This window comes from Staurois parvus, unplaced genomic scaffold, assembly GCF_062004578.1.
Source record: "Staurois parvus isolate SC_StPar_1 unplaced genomic scaffold, SC_StPar_1.0 ptg000536l, whole genome shotgun sequence".
Taxonomy (NCBI): domain Eukaryota; kingdom Metazoa; phylum Chordata; class Amphibia; order Anura; family Ranidae; genus Staurois; species Staurois parvus.
In genome coordinates, this window is record NW_028318332.1 from 160,063 (window position 1) to 177,964 (window position 17,902).

At 38.8% G+C, this 17,902-nt stretch overlaps 1 protein-coding gene across 1 annotated transcript in view; it reads right to left on the reverse strand.

Annotated features, from left to right (window-relative positions):
* Nucleotides 1–17,902, reverse strand: part of LOC149451491 (protein unc-13 homolog C-like) — a gene marked incomplete at its 3' end in the record, with an annotated part of 532,349 nt that overhangs the window by 153,464 nt on the left and 360,983 nt on the right. The window contains exon 12 of the mRNA XM_089690607.1: nt 3,021–3,136. Coding sequence (XP_089546733.1) covers nt 3,021–3,136 — 116 coding nt within the window. The remainder of the gene's footprint in view (nt 1–3,020; nt 3,137–17,902) is intronic.

Genomic DNA, 17,902 nt, shown 5'->3' on the forward strand with positions numbered 1-17,902 from the left:
ACTTCCCAACTGCCCTAGAGCAGAAATACTGGACGGCACGGGCGAGCAAAATCACATATACATATATATATATATATTCCTGTCAGCTCGGACACACTGCTTTGGATGGCTGTGCTTACAGTAAAGCACACAGACATCGCCCCATAGTAAAATATACCTAGCACACAGTTAACCCTTTGATCGCCCCTCATGTTAACTCCTTCCAGCCCAGTGCCATTAGTTCAATGTCAGTGCTTTTTTTAGTACTGATCACTGTATTGGCGTCACTGGGGATGTCAGTGACACCAAGTCAGTTCCCCCCAGTGTCAGAATGTCTGCCGCAGTCCCGCTATAAGCTGCTGATTGCCGCCATTACTAGTAAAAATTAAAAAAAAAAAAATTAAAAATCCAAGTATATACACCGTAATTTTTAAACACTATAACTTTCACGTAAACCAATTAATTTACACGTATTGGGATTTTTTTTTAGCAATGTCACATAGCAGAATACATTTTGCCCTTAATTTATGATGAAATTAGATTTTTTAAAATTTTTTTACTGGACATGTTTAATAGCAAAAAGTCAAAAATAGTTTTCTCAAAATTGTCCATCTTTTTTTTTTTTATAACGCAAAAAATAAAAACCCCACATGTGATTAAATACCACCAAAAGAAAGCTCAATTCGTGGTAAAAAAAAAGGATGTAAATATAATTTGGGTGTAGCGTTGCATGAACGCACAATTGTCAGTTAACGCAAAAAATGGCCTGGTCAGGAAGGGGGGTAAATCCTCAGGAGGGCAAGTGGTTAAATTTCAAATATGGTTACAGGCGCACAGATGAATGGCACATATTTTGAATGAAGAAGCACAAAATATATAGATGTATGGTTATTATTTGATGTAATGTAATGTTATGGATTGGGGATTTATTTAGTTGAGATCACAAAAAAAACAAAACAGTTTATTATTTGAAAGTTCGCATATTATCACAGACCAGGCAGAGCCTATAATCATATTTGATATTGCCATCATGTAATGACAGAATTTCGAATACATTTTTCAATGGATATAAATTAATCAGTTTTTGTTTGATTTTAATGAGTGTGAAACACATTAACCTTCCTATTTACCATCAGCAGATTTCCAAACTTTCCCTTTGATTTTTTGGCTCAAAAACATCACTACCGGATTTTCGATATGTGCCCATTAACTGAACAAAAACAAATGAACTGTTCAAATTACAGATTTTCAAATGATTTTTTGTGTATGGGCACCACTTGGCTTGCATCACTAAATAGGAGGAAGACCAGTTGGTCATGTTGGGTGAAAAGAACCAAAATATACCAAATTTCTATCTAAATGGTTTCTGGTTCCAGCACGATTTGTCTGTTATGTCCCAAAATTATGAATGCAGTGAGATTAGTCTATACATACAAAACATTTATGGAGGTTCTATCAGAATATATGAGATGATCTACTTATTAGAAGGACACATTTATTTTATTTAAATTATTCATGTAGTGCTTATGTTACACAGCACTATACAGAGTATATAAAGCCAATCATATAATTTTGATATAGTACCAAATACAAATCATAAGTGCTTACCAATTACATATTTAAGTAGCTATTATTAATAGTTTTTAGAACGGTACCTGAACTGACTAGCAGAAAAGTATGAAAAACCTGTGCCCTCAATTTTATGCAACAGAGACCATAGTTGGATTCAACAATGCCAAATGAAAATCCATTAGTAACACTAATGAATGTGGTTTCACAATTGTTGATTAGGGTACCTTGAATAGAATATCGTTGGTGTCACTTAATTACGTAATGTAACTGTCTTCACATGTACTTCCTAAGGTGGATCTAAAGACAGTCCTATGCCAGGCTGCACAACATAGCCAGCAATGCAACAGACTGTGCAGTGAAGTCTTATCTTATGAAGTTAAAAAAAAAAAAAAAAGGAAAAAAAAAATCACAGAAAATATTCTTGCAATCATTCCAACAACCCTGTGCACTCCTACTTTCTTAGGAAGCTAAGTTCATCCAACTTCTTTTCTGCAAGCTGTCTAGCCCTCCTCCTACCCAACTTCACAAAACACAATCTTCCATTAAAATCTGCATCCTCTGATCCCTTCTTTCCATCTTTTGTAGAAGTTTGCTTTACTAAAATACATGCATAAACCAGCACAAAGGAATTGCTATGTTGTAAGGAATAAAAGGAAAAGTGGATAAAATGTATGTTCTTTGGCAGTATGACTATAACAACGTGTCTCTGTACAGTTGCTTCTTTTGGTCTCTGTCTTGAAATACTACTCAATGCAGTTGTGCTCCATTGTCCTAATTTATTTCACACAACTTGTGAAAGGTTAATTCCTCATCTGTATGAAAATGGGGCTAATGCCAAGAGAGGCAAATAACTTTGTGCTGAATTACTCATAATTACTGACAAACAACTCACCCATTTCATTTCAAAAGGCTAAAAAGAGATTAAACAATGTGATCTTGGCATGCAGAGTTTTATGAAAGATTGTTTACCGCAAAGCTGGGAAAGATGACAGAATAGGGGGGAAGGAACCAGGTGACATCAGTCCCCCATGTACCTGAAAAGCAGTGGCCAACCTTGGATGCCTGTGACAAAAAGTGCTGGGGATCTCGAGATTTACATATTTCTGCACAAGATCTTTTTACATGACCTGGCATAGACTTCAGTTTAAGTTAAGTGTTTGCTATTGCTATTTATAAATAAGTGACATGCAGTGGGGTTGATTTACTAAAACTGGAGAGTGCAAAATCTGGTGCAGCCCTGCAATCATCTGCTGTGCGAATTGTTCAAATGCAGGATGGATCTCTGTGAAACAGATTGCTCGTTTATCTCAGTACTATACCGGCCATCTACTTCAAAAAGAGGATAAGTTGCAGTAATTTCTTATATTTCATTAAAGCACGAATTAAAAATTAGCTGATCACATCAATCCACCTGTTCTCTTTTACATCAGCCTATATACCAGAAATGCCAGCGAGGGTGCAAAACTTACCTCGTGCAAACATGTGTACTGTATATGGTATGGAGGCACATTCTCTTCTCCTTTGATTTCAACATGGATCTTCAATCTGATTGCACCTGACACTGCAGATTTATCCGTCCTTTTCTCTGAAAAAAAAGACAAAAAAATTAGTAAGAAATAATTATGTTTAACCTATTAGCTGCAATTCCCATGGATATTTAGAGTTTGCAGACAGAGGTTTTTTTCTAAAATTCTATTTACTGTGATTCAAAGTTTTATGACAAAAACACGGAAACTTCCTTGAGGATGAATACTTTTTTTAGAGACATATTTATAAAGCAGTTAATCTGACATTCACCAAACGTTCACAGCAGGTGAATATTCGAGGTGCATGTGTTTTTAATGGCAGTGTTTAATTCAAAACCATTTGATATCTGGCAAGTCACCTTCACTGCTTTATAAATGTGATGCAAGGGAGTTGATTTACTAAAACAGGAAAGTGAAAAATCTGCTGCAGCTGTGCATGGTAGCCAATCAGCTTCTAACTTCAACGTGTGAAATTAAGCTTTGATAAAAACATCTGGACTGATTGGTTTCTATGCAGAGCTGCATCAGATTTTGCAATCAGCAGTTTTATTAAGTTCCTGATCACACCGGGTGTGACTTGTAAATTGCATGGCAAGTTGCACAATTTCAAAGTCAGATTGGTGTGACCTGGGTGTTAATCAACCCCTGTGCACCTAAAAAAAGAAAAAAACAAGAATTTCTCATTGAAGAATAGAATTGCAGAAGTGCAGAGCGAGGGACCTGTGGGGGACCTGTGGGCAGCGAACACATTTTAGGCAGCAAACAATCTAATATATGGCAATGACTGCAAACTGATCACTGCTTTATAAATATTCAGCCTATTCCTATCAATTGTGAAAGTACAAAGGTTTTCTTTTACATCTATCCAAGATTTACATACAACTTTAAGCCTTTACTTACAACTGGTGTAAAACATTGAAGGAATACCACAAAAAACAATGAATGTAATTTATAAATGCATGTTTATTTACAGATTGTATGAGATTCGGTAAAACTGGGAAGATAAAAGCAACATAAAACATGTGGAAAAGGCAATTACCATAAAGCATTTTTTTTCTGGGCTCTTTTAAATACCAAATACAATGTATTGAGTTGATTAACATTTTCAGTGACCTTTTCATACCATTTGCCTAAAGCTACAGTGACCAATGGCCTTCTCTTTTATTTAATACAAGAAATGTTGAGTCTCCTCACAATACTGCAAGTTAAAGCGCGAGAAAAAAAAAAAAAAAAAAAAGATTTAGGTTCTTTTAGTTGAACAGTGCAAAGTGCAGGGAATATATGCAAATTGTAGTAACCCATACCCAATTAGAATATTATTCTATTACGGTAAATCTTTATGATTTGACTAATTGATCAGAACAATTAAGAGAATGAAAAATAACAGTGAGAAAAGAGAACTGTTGATTTATCCTGAAAATGTAATGAGAGGCCTTTAGTATTACCCCCTTCCCATCCACCCAATCTAATTTCCCAGGAGCAGTCGGACTGTCTGCACTACCCATACTTATACAGGCCCCTTTTATATTTCATTGAGGACTCTCACATCTGCTCGTTTAAATATTTATTTAACAGGTTTCCTTCCTATAGTGCAATAACAGTGAGATTAACCAGAATGATATAAAGTTCACCCAACTATATCTACAACTAAGGAGGTAGGTATCCCATCATTAGAACATTATAATTGCACTAACTCATTACCTATAGCCCAACTCCACCTTTGTGTTTTTCTGTTGTTTGTAGAAATGTACTGAAATGTACTGGTTCAAATTCACTGCTTTCATTCTCCAACCTTTAGTGCTGCTCTTTGCATAATTGTCTGCCAGTGGTCAAAACCCCATTTCTGGGTTGAATGATGCCTTGTGTCTTCTGTACCCTTCCTGTGAGCTCAGTCTGTCATTGATACATGTCCTGGGCTCAGGGTAATCCTACAGCCTGGGCTTACAGTGTACTGATGCATAGAATGGCCCTTACATGGCACAACAAGGGAGCCAGACCACTCTGAAGCATGTCCTCATAGCTTTAAGCTAGAGAGGAGGAAGAATGACAGCACTCATAAAACTGCTTGGAAGACACTCAAAAGTAAGGTAAGTATGCATTAATTTATGAAATGTTAGGTGCAGAGAACAGGACTGGAAGAATTTTAGGAAAGCTGAAGTTGGTCTTTAAAGTCCAACTCTGGTCAGAAGTTGGCCCTACACTTCAAGGGTTAATAACTCATTTTGACTAGGGGAAAGGAGAAAAGGTTTTACTTGCCTGATCCTCCACTCCCAAAAGAAGGCAGCACTCCCTCATGATCTGATGCTGGACTGTTTCTCAGGATCCTCACATTCACAGCAGGGCTATAGACCGTGCTCTGGTCTTGATGACATCAGGACTCTAGACCACTAGAGTGCAGGAGTCCAGAAGCTGCAGGAACTAGTCTAGCTGTGGGGAGCTGCAGAGGATCAGGTAAGTATATCTCCTTTTATTGTTCCCCTACAGAAAAAAGAGCAATTAACCCTTGCAGTACAGGCACAGCTCCACTGCAAGGGAACAGTTTTCATTTGCCTTGGGCTTTAACACTAGCTCTCAAATCAAAAAATCCTACAATGAGAAAAAGAAGGAGGCTGCCATTACTACCCTCCTCTTGCAAATGCTAAATATTTGGTTTTGATTCTTTGGGGCAATGACTTTGGACAGACCTGCAGATTAGAAAAGTCAATGTAAAGTCAAAACTCATAATTTGCATACTTTTTTCAGTAAGTACTAAAGCCATCAAATCACCATCCAAAAATTTGTATTTTCAAAGGAAGTCAGCAGAAGCAGTCTCGACTCTCATTAAAAGTTTTCTTGAAATATGATACTCATTAAAACTTTCAACTCTGCTCCAAATATTTAATTAAATATTATAATTTCTGTGTCAACTAATTTTAATTAAAATAAAATGCAAATACAAGTAAACACAATGTATCAAAATTAAAACAGCACCAATCCTGTCCATGTAATTTAGTGTCAACTATACAAGATTAGTGAAAACCTGTAAATAATGAAACTTGTGGACGAGCGGTGTCAACTTCGAATCAGTCACAGACTTGAAATAGACTTGTCTCCTGAAGCATAAGCTTATGTAAATGAAGCAGCTTTGTCTCAAATCACACAATGTTCAAAGTCTAAGCAGGCAGGTAAGGTAATGCAAACATGAGATGTCAGATTAGGTGTATAATGGTTAGCAAGCAATTAACTCTGAATAAGTGACAGGTCAGACACAGAGAAGGTGAAAATTAAAATATGCAGATGAGAAATGAGACATATCTAAAAGTGTAGCATAATACTTTATTACAATATTTTCAGGTGACTATGTGAGAACAATAAATTAAGCAGTACGCCCACAATAAAAGTATGTGTAGAGTTAACTTGGTCCGAGTATTACTGCAGAATCTTACCAAAAATGGTTCTCCTCATTAACTGTAATATGACAAATTAACCTAAACATGGAATACCAGCTAAAAGAAATAGCAAACTTTAGACTTAGTTATAAATCTGTTTTATGACAAACACATTTAAAGCGTTAGTTGTAAGTGAAGCCTGTCTTATTGCAGCCCACCGTTCGCTGTGAAGTGGGTGTACCTCACAAGTTATATAGCACATGACTCCTATAATTGTACACCTCTGTCTTTACAAATTGCCCACTCTTCTCCCATCTACTGTAACCATTATTTCAGAGTATTAAAAATGATGGGGTAAAAAGGACAGGATAAAAAGCTTTCATATATTCAAAGTAGATCAAGTCTTTAACATGTCATTTTGAAGCTGTAGATTTAAAAAAAAATTAAAGGCTAAAGTTGACTGCAGATGGATTGAATTTCTTGTATCTTCCTAATTTTTTTCTTTCAGTAGTTCCCTGTGCCTGTGGTCCCCTTCTTACCTCTCCACAATGTTGTTCTCTCTCCTAATCAAAAACTTGTGTTCCCCTCACTCTTAACCCAAAACCGGTATTCTCCTCACTTTAAACATAACATCTGTATTCTCCTAACACAACATCGCGATTCTCCTCACACCTAACCCATTAGCCGTTTTCTCTTCACTCCCAACCTAAAATCTGTGTTCTCTTCATTCATCGCCTAAAACCTGTGTTCTCCTCCCTCCCAATCTCTACATATGTTCTCCTCACTCCCATCCCCCACACCTTTGTTCACCTCACTCCCAACCCAAAACCTATGTTCTCCTTGTGGCTAACCCAACACTTGTGTTGTCCTCACTCCCACCTCTAGCTATATTCTTTTTACTCCCTTCTCACGTGTGTGCTCTCCTCCCTCCCAGTCCACATGCCTGTGATCTCAGCACTCCCAACCTCCACCTATGCTCTCTTAAGTCGCTCCCTAGATCTTTGTTCTCCTTCTTCTCCACCCCAATTTCCAAATATTGCTCCCTCCCTTTTTACACACATGCACCTGTGTACTAAGCCTGTCTTTTTCTCATTCTTTTACACCCACTTTTCCCTCATTTCTATCCCCTTCCTGTGTTCTCCTCACTACCTCCCCAAGCTTGCCTTTTTCTCACTCATTCCCTACAGCTACGTTCTACTTACTTCCTGTTCACACAAATGTTCTCCTCAATCCCAAGCCCCAAATGTATTTTTCTCCCTCCACACATCTGTTGTCTGCGGTCACTCCCCTTTTCTTTTTGCCTATGTCTATTTCCTTGCCTCCACAATTCTGTTTTCTATACACTCCCATTTTTATGCCTGTGTTTTCTTTGCTCTTTCCCCTGTTTTTGCCTCACCCTGCTGGGGTTTGCTTTAGTCCCTCTCCACACCCATGTTTTCTCTGCAGCTGTGTTCTCCTCACTTTAACCCCACAAATGTTTTCTCCTAACTCTTTCCTTAATGCTCTTTTTTCCTTCTAACCCAATCTCCTGTTCTCCTCACTCCTTTTCCATATTTGTGTTGCTCAAATATATTCCCATGCTTGTATTTTCCTGGCTACCTTCCTACACCTATGTTTTCTTTACTCCCATTGCCCTTCACACATGCCCCATGTATGTGTTCTCACTTCCCACCCATCAAGGATGAAAAATCATGCGTCATGTTTATAGCAACGACTATATAAAAAATCATCATACTAAAACGCTACACTTGAATATAATTTATAATTATATGGATACACTGGTTGTGGGCTAGAGTCTGAAATGCCCAGCTTAAAGGCATTGTCTTAAAGGAATTTAATAGTAATTAAATAAAACTAGTTATTTTAAAATTGAATATCTCCATTTTTTTAACACAATTATAATTCTTGACAACTGTTTAGAGAGTACAGCAAGCAATGTTCTTTAAATGTAATGCTTTAGTAAATTTAGCCATTAATTGCCGAATACATTGCAGAACTTTGATGGTGTATTACAATAAATAAACAATGTATACCAGTCATCTGGGTAATTAGGAAAGTTATATTACATTTATTTTATTTTAGTTTTCTGTTATTCACAATAATGAAATCTATAAAAATAAACTTTTTTTTCTTCTAGATATATTACACTAATTGTATTGTTGTTTTAAAAGGCACATTCATAATAATGAAATCTATAAAGAAATAAATGTCTCATCTCATGGAATGTTTAAACACTTTGCTGTGAGCCTCTATTGGAAGGTTACTATGATTTTTGGATATAGAGGGGTGCTAATGACTTTAGTAACAAACTAGTATTAAACCTCAAGACAAAAATTTAATATATTGCAGCGTACCAATCTTTGACTGTGGTAGCTGCATTAGTTTTCTATTTTTAAATATTTTGTTACCTTTATTTTCGCCTAGAGTTCTGGCTAGTAACACACTTACTATACAGTGAAAGGTTCCACTTTACAGAGGGGCAACAGCGGCATTTTCGGTCTGAAGGGAGGATAGTGTTAAAAACACAATGGATTTAGAAGGACTTGAGTAACAAATTAAAGCTGAATTCCAACTATTATGTTTAACCAGTTACAATAACAGGTATTTAGTTATTTTTTTCCTTTTGAGATAAAGGTTTTAAATAAAATAATAAAAGTTGATTATGATGATTAGGAGTACCCCTGTCAGTATTAACCAGTTAACGACCGCCCCATAGCAGATATACTGCTACAGGGTGGCACCTGTGTGCAGGATCACGTATATATCTGTCATTGTGCATTTTCACATCCGCACCGCCGATCGCGGCCCCGGGTGCCAATAACCGGGTCCTGGCCGACTGGAGGAGGGCTGCATTGTTTACCAACAGCCCTGCTTCCAGTCAGTTTGGGCACACTGCTCTGGATGGCTGAGCAGAGCCATCCAGAGCAGTGTGCTTACAGTGAAGCACACCCACCATCCCCTAGTAAAAACACTCCCATCACATAGTTAACCCTTTGATTGCCCCTCATGCTAAACCACTCCTGCCCAGTGCCATTAGTACAGTGTCACTGCTTATTTTTTAGCACTGATCACTGTATTCCTGTCACTGGGGATGTCAGTGACACCAAGTCAATTCCCCCCTGTGTCAGAAAGCCCGCCACAGTACCGCTATAAGTCGCTGATCTCTGCCACAAGTCGCTGATCGCCGCCACTATTAGTATAAAAAAAAATTCCATTATCTATATCACCATTTATAAAAGCTATAACTTTCACGTAAACCAATTAATTTACATGTATTGGGATTTTTTTTTACCATAGACATGTCGCAGAATACATTTTGGCCTAAACACTGGACATGTTTAATAGCAAAAAGTCCAAAAAATTGTTTTTTTTTCTCAAAATTGTCAGTCTTTTTTTTATAGCGCAACAAATAAAAAATGCACAGGTGATCAAATACCACCAAAAGAAAGCTCAAATCCTGGGGAAAAAAAAGGTTGTAAACTTCATTTGGGTGCAGCGTTGCATGACCGCGCAATTGTCACTTAAAGTAACACAGAGCTGTAACGCAAACCGCTTCTTTAACCACTTCCTGACCCCCCTATAGCAGAAATACTGCTGCAGAGTGGCACGGGTGCGCAAAAGCATGTGTGTATATATATATATATATATATATATATATATATATATATATATATATATATATATATATATGTGATTGGCGCACCCGTGGTTTTCATGCCCCTCCCAGATAGTGTCAGATTGCCTGTAAGTACACCAGTAATCACATTTAACCCCTAAATTGCCAGGAACACGCTCATACACAATAAACCTCCATTGCTAGTACAGTGTCTGAATGGATCAATATCTTTGATCAGATCAACACTATACTAGCGTTCACATTAGTATAGTGTCCCCAAAAACATAGCGTTAGTGGGATCAGCCCCGACACCTGCGTTTAGCCCCTACACTTACCCCCCCACTTCTCCACCAGCAAGTGCAGTGTCAGTAGATCACTGTCACTTGATACATTGCACACAAAACCACAGTGTTTGCAGAATCAGGCCTGATCTCTGCTAGCAGTTTACAGTAACTGTTGATGACTCACATATGCAGCAGAGTGCCAGTACTAGTGCCGCTCTACCTTTTGGTGAAATGGCAAGCACCAGCGGCCGTGTACATCCTGGTCTTTCACATACCAGCACTGCAGTATCACTTGGTGATGTGGCAAGTCCCATAACTGCAGTATAAGCTGGTGCGGTGGCGAGCACAAGTATTTTCCCACAACCACCAAGAATTTGCACACAGGCCCATAGAGTCCCTAGTATCCTACCGGATATGCTTGCAAATCCCGATTGGCAGCCCACAAATTCTGCAGCACCCGTACTTCCCCCATTCACTGCCCAACCCGGAATTCAGGTGGAAACAACAAATTTAACTACTCCCCTTGATTTTTTTGAAGCTGTTTTTCATGGAAGATCTGTATGCATTGATTGTGGATTAAAGCAATTTATATGCAGAACAATTTATCGCGGCCAACCCAAATTCAAACCTTGCCAAACAATTCACATAAAAACCCATTACGGTTTCCGAATGTAAATTTTTTTTGGGTCTACCCACAACATGGGCATTACTAAAAAAAAAAATGAATTGCAGTTGTATTGGTCCACAGACCCGATTCATCATATGCCTGTGTGCTCTGCTGCATTGGCCAGGCATAGATATCAGAGTATAATGTGTTTTATGCATTTCAACGACAATCCACTCTATTGTCCTCGGGTTGACCCTGAATTTGACCGGCTCCACAAAATTTGGCCCCTTGTAAATCACCTTAAGCAAAAATTTGTAGATGTCTAGTCCCCAGCAAAAAAATCTGCGTTGATGAGTCAATCAATTTTTATGGCCACCTTGCATTCAAACAATTTCTCCCCAGCAAGCGTGCCAGATATGGGGTCAAGATGTATAAGACCTGTGAAAGGGCAACAGGCTATACATATAAGTTTCAGATTTACGAGGGAAAAGATAGTCACGTGGAGCCCCCCAGATGCCCAGACTACATGGGGAGTAGTGACAATATAGTTTGGGACTTGGTGTCACCCTTTTTCCATATGGGGTACCACTTATACATGGACAATTTTATTCAAGCGTGCCACTATTGAGACATTTGTACAATCTTGGAATTAGCGCATGTGACACCGTGCGACCTAATGTGTTCCCACCATTAGAAGTGGGTGGATGCAGGACATTATATTCTAATGGTGGGCATACCACGCACTTTTTCTGGCAGAGATTTCTTCTCTTTTTTTTAATTCAGCCCACAGGCTGCGTACAAAAAAAAAAAAAAGAACATAGCATATATACCCAGCAAGGACCAGAGACATACTGGTACATCACTGGACTTTGAATGGGTATACCAGGATGATGTCTACAGCTGCAGGCATCATCCTGGTATCGTTTTTTCCAGCCAGCAATCGGCTTCCATGTAAAAGCAATCCTAGTGGCTAATTAGATGTAGGATTGCTTTTCCAAACAGCAGGAAACGACACCCCCTTCCCCCGCTGCCTTCCATGGCCTTCTCGGTCAGTCCCATGCCATCGGGGGATGCTGAGAATGCAGCCGGTGTTTCTGACAGCTGACCATAGAGCTGATTGGAGACCGGAATGGTGTCAATCACTTCTATAGTCTAAGAAATCGGAAGCTACGAGCATTCCATCACTTCAGTTTTGCAGGATATAAACAGTGCCATTTGTAAATTGGGAAAGCATCTGATCACACTGATCTTGGTGAGATTAGATAATGTAAGAGCAGAGGAGATATCTAGAATCTGACAAACCCCAGATTTCTCAAAAAAGAATCTGAAAATGCCCATTGAAGTTGTACTGTGTGACATAAAAAAATGCAGCACCCACCATTTTATTCACTAGGGTGTCTGCTTTAAAAATATATAATGTTTGAGGATTCAAAGTAATTTCAAATAGTAAGAGTGTATGATGTGTGGCATAAACTTCTAATGCTGGGCATAAAATGCCCCCACCCCACAAAACGACCCCTTTTTGGAAAGTAGACACCTCAAACTATTTGCTGAGAGGCATGTTGAGTCAATAGCCAAATTAATTTTTTTTAGCACAAGTTTTTGGAAAATAAAAAAAAATTTAAATGATTTATTGCTCACACATGACATGGGTATATGTGGAATTACTCCCCAAAATACATTCTGCTACTTCTCCCAAGTATGGGGGTACCACATGTGAGAGACGTTTTGGCAGTCAACAGGACAGGACCCCAAAATCCAAAAAGCACCTTCAGGCTTTTAAAGGGCTTTATTTTCTCATTACACTTGCTGACTACCTGTCACAGTTTCGGAGGCCCTGAAATGCAGGGATAGCACCAAAATCCCCAAATGACCCCTTTTTAGAAAGTAGACACCCCAAGAAATTTTATAAGCATGGTTAATATTTTGCAGATCTCCTTTGTTGTCACAAGTTTTTAGAAAATGAAGAAAGAAAGCAAAAACGTTTTTCTTTTCTTTTTTATATTTCAAAACCTTGTGAGAAAAAATGAGATCTGCAAAACACTCACCATGCCTCTTTTTACATTTCTTGTGGTGTCTAATTTCCAAAAAGGGGTAATTTGGAGGGGTTAGGTGCTATCCTGGAATTTCAGGGTCTCCAAAATTGTGATAGGTAGTGAAGAAGTGAAATGAGGAAGTTATGCACCTTCAGAAGTGGTCATTGGATTTAAGGCTTCTGTATGTGGCTAGGCTCCCAAAAAGTCTCACACATGTGGTATCCCCATACTTGGCAGAAGTAGCAGAATGTGTTTTGGGGTGTAATTCCACATATACCAATGGCTTGTGTGAGAAATATATAATTTAAATGACAACTTTGTGTAAAAAAAAAAAATATTTTGTCATTTTCCAAAAACTTGTGGAAAAAAATAAATCTTCCATGGATTCAATATTCCTCTCAGGAAATAGCTTAGGGTGCCTACTTTCTGAAAATGGGTCATTTGGGGGTGTTTATACTGTCCTGGTATTTCAGCACCTCAAGAAATGGGATGGCCAGTAAAAGTAAAAGCTGTGTAAATTCCATTATCTATACCATAGTTTGTAGATGCTAGAACTTTCACACAAAGAAATCAATATACACTTAGGGCTCATGTACACTGCAGCTCCTAAACTGATGTTCAGGAGCTGTTCAGCGTTTTTTTCAGCAGCCCCTGAACTCTCACTAATGTTTTCCTATGTGTCCATGAACACTATGTCACTTACAGGCAGTTGAGTTTACAGTCGTTTTTTTGAATGCACCAAACTTGCGTTCAGGAGTAGATTTTACCGGCGTTTCAAACACCAAATGCTTGTAAACGTGAGTAACCGTGTTTATAAGCATTTGCGTTTAGAAGCGTTTTTTTAACTGTTCCCTGTCCAAAACCTTTTTTCATCATCATAAATGCATGCAAAGCATTTTCCATGTATTCAAATGAGCCCAGTACACCAATGCAGTCAGTTCCAGGTTTTGCGTGAAGGAAAAAATGGTAGAACGTGATGCATTATGCTCATGCTGTGATCCATAGTGAATACAACCAGAAAAGACAGGTAATCTCAACACATACTGCTCTCTCTGCTTCTGCTCTCTCTATTCCTCTCAAAATGTCTGAAATAGTTAATTTTGTACAATTTTTCAGTGCATTCTGGGCATTTGGGAAGGTCTCCTGAGGCTTTTAAAAACATTTCTAAATACAAACGCACATAAACGCGGTATGCAAACGTGGCTGAACTGATGTTTTTTAACCTACGGTTTCCAGCATTCAGTTTCCATCGTTCAGAAGAGTTTTCCCAAACACCCCATGTACATGAGCCCTAATTGGGATTTTTTTTAACCAAAAATATGTAGCAGAATACATTTTGGCCTAAATTTATGTTGAAATTTGAGTTTTTTGGATATCTTATAAAAGAACTAAGAAAATACTGTTTTTTTTCCCCAAAAACATTTTTCCCAAAACTTTTGTTTATAGCGCCAGAAATAAGAAGTGCACAGGTGATCAAATACCACCGAAAGCTCTATTTGTGTGAAAAAAAGGATGTAAATTGCTCATTCTTGAGCTTGCCTGTATTTTGCTTGCTGGACTTTTGACACAGTGGACATTTGATAAGTGGAGTTAAAAAAAACGGAGCTGAAAACAGGAGATTATAACAGGAGTCTACTAATCTGTAAGTGACATCTGATATTTTCTATTAATATTGTAACTGGGATAATGAGTGCTAGCAGGGTGTAAAGTGTTGTGCAGTGTGCAGTGCAGTTGTGCATGTATGCAGCAATGGAGTAACAGCTCCAGGATGGATACTGCTGCAACAGACGTGAGCGGGTTGCCCTTCTGGAAACTCGCATTAGAGATCTGGAGGAGCAAGTTGCAACAGTGAGCAGAACCGACAACCTTGAAAGGGGTCTTCTGCTCCCTGAGCAGGTAGCTAATGGGATTTATGTGGAGGGTGGAGGGGATAATCAGGATTATCAGGTAGGAAGATGGGTTACTGTAAGTGGTAGAGAGTGGTAGGGGCTCACAGAAAAGGAAGGCCGGCCCTGGGTTTGTGCACCCAAACAGATTTGCCAAGTTGGGTGAAGATGTGGGAGTGGCAAGCTCAGGGGTGGCAGCCCTGGATGTCACTGCTATCCCTAACAGCCGGGAGGGCAGCCCATCTGGGAGGGGTGGTGAGGGTAGTGCAGGAAGGCCTAGACAGCTGGTGGTAGTAGGGGATTCTATAATCAGAAGGACTGACAAAATAATTTGTCACCAGGATTGCCTCAACCGAATGGTTTGCTGTCTCCCTGGTTCCAGGGTTCAGCATGTGGTGGACCGGGTTGATAAATTATTGGGAGGGGCTGGGCATGATCCAGCTGTCTTGGTTTATGTTGGAACCAATGATAGAATACATAGAAGGTGAAGGCTCCTTAAGAATCAAATTAAAGAGCTAGGCTGCAAGTTGAATAGAAGGACCTCCAAGGTGATATTCTCTGAAATATTACCAGTGCCATGCACAACTCAGAAAAGACAGGGGGAGATTAGAGAACTCAATGCATGGCTAAAGAGGGAAGGATTTGGGTTTCTACAGCACTGGGCTGACTTTTTATTGGGGTGCAGCCTATATGCTAGAGATGATTTGCACCTAAATGGAAGGGGGTCTGCTGTGCTGGAGGAGAGGTTTATGGGGAGGCTGGAGGAGTATTTAAACTAGGATAAAGGGGGGAGGGTGAATTAAATTAAAAATGGGTAGACAGATCAGACAGGGGTCAGTACTTATTGGTGGGTAGAAAGGGGAAAGATGGGGGGAGGGCTATGGCAGATGATACGAAGGTTCCCATGTTACAAACAACCAGTGGAATTGGTACCATTTGTATGAAAATAAAAAATACGTGTTAACAAGGTGTCAATGTATTAAAGTGTTTGTTCACCAATTCCAGAAGTCTGCCAAGCAAAAGAGGTGAGTTTGAAGCTTTGGTGCATGAAGAGAACTATGATTTAATTGGTATTGCAGAATCTTGGCTTCATTCTTCACATGACTGGGCCATTAATATTCCTGGCTATGTTCTCAGAGAGATAGGGTAAATAGGAAAGGCGGTGGTGTCTGTCTCTATGTGAGAAGTGATCTCAGAGCGAGTGTAAAAGAGGACCTAGTTGATGGAGAGTGTGATGAGGCTGAAGTATTATTGGTGGAACTGCACATGGGGGTGCGTACTACAAAGGTAATCATTGGAGTTTGTTATAGGCCTCCCACTGTTAATGATGAGGTGGAGACTCAGCTCCTTGCAAAGATTGAGAGGGCTGCAAGGGCTGGGACAGTGATGATAATGGGAGATTTTAATTATCCAGAAACTGACTGGAGTAATGGTACTGCAGGAACAGTTAAAGGGCAAACATTTTTAAACCTACTACAGGACAATTTTATTGCACAGTTCATAGAGGCCCCAACTAGGAATGATGCTCTGCTGGACCCGGTAATCTCAAACCATGCAGAGTTTATTATGAATTTCCATATAAAAGAGCATCTGAGTAGCAGTGACCATAACATGATTTCATTTATTGTTAGCTGTAAACAGCAAGCACATAGGGGAAAAATAAAAACACTCAATTTTAAGAGAGCTAATTTTCTCTCCAATGCTCTCCAAGACTTAGACTGGAAGGGAATATTGGCATCAATGAACGCAACACAAAAATGGGAGTTCTTCAAAAAGACTATGTGAACACACTGCAAAATATATTCCCATGGTCCACAAGTTTAAAGGCTAAAATTCAAACCTATGCAGCTTACGGACAAAGTTAAAAAAGCTATAGATAAGAAAATAGCTTATATTAAATATAAGAATGAAGGAACACCATCATCGTTTAAATATTACAAAGAATATACCAGAATATGCAAAAAGGAAATAAAGGCCCCAAAAAGTGAAAATTAACCATAGATTGCAAGATAGCAGGACAACCCCCCAAAAATTCTTCAAATATATTAATAGTAAAAAGGTCAGGTCCGAGAATGTAAGCCCTTTACAAAATAATATAGAGTGGGTGACTGTGGACAAAGAAGGTAAATTTATTAAATACCTTATTCAGCTCTGTGTATATAGGGGCATGGGGAGCTCTTGTCCATAATAGGCATGGTATTGACACAGCTCCAGATGATCCACAGTGGCTCACAATTGATAGGATCCAAAAATATTTAGACAGAATAAAGGTGAATAAAGAACCTGGACCGGATGGCATACACCCACGGGTGCTTAAAAAATTGAGCTCTGTCATTTCAAAGCCATTGTTTCTAATTTTTAGGGACTCTTTAATGACTGGCATAGTTTCTTTTTATGAGGAGGTGAGCAAAACCTTGAACAGAGGGGTGGCGGTGGACGTGGTATACTTGGATTTTGCTAAAGTGTTTGACACAGTTCCCCACACACGGCTAATGTGTAAGGTAAAGTCTACAGACTTGGAAAAATCCATATGTAAATGGATAGAAAACTGGCTAAAAGATCATATTCAAAGAGTAGTGGTTAATGATTCATACTTTGAATGGTCTAGGGTTATCAGTGGTGTACCCCAAGGTTCAGTGTTGGGACCCTTACCTTTTAATATATTTATAAATGATATAGGGTCCAGGATTAAAAATCCCATTTCAGTTTTTGCAGATGACATCAAGCTGTGCAGTGGAATAACGCCCTTACATGATGTCTCCAATTTACAAGCTGACCTTAATGCACTGTTTAATTGGGCAACTATGTGAACATTAAGATGGAGGACACATCTATATACAATGAACGTCATGAGGTACCAGCTAGCTCTGTCAAGAAAGCATAAGACATGCACACTCACATACAAGCTTGTTCAATGAACAAAGGGTGCACATGCAGTACCTAACTGTACCAGTTTAAATTACTCTTTTTCAGATCTGAACGTACAATTCTTGTATATACAATACTACTGTACTGAACAAGTCAATTT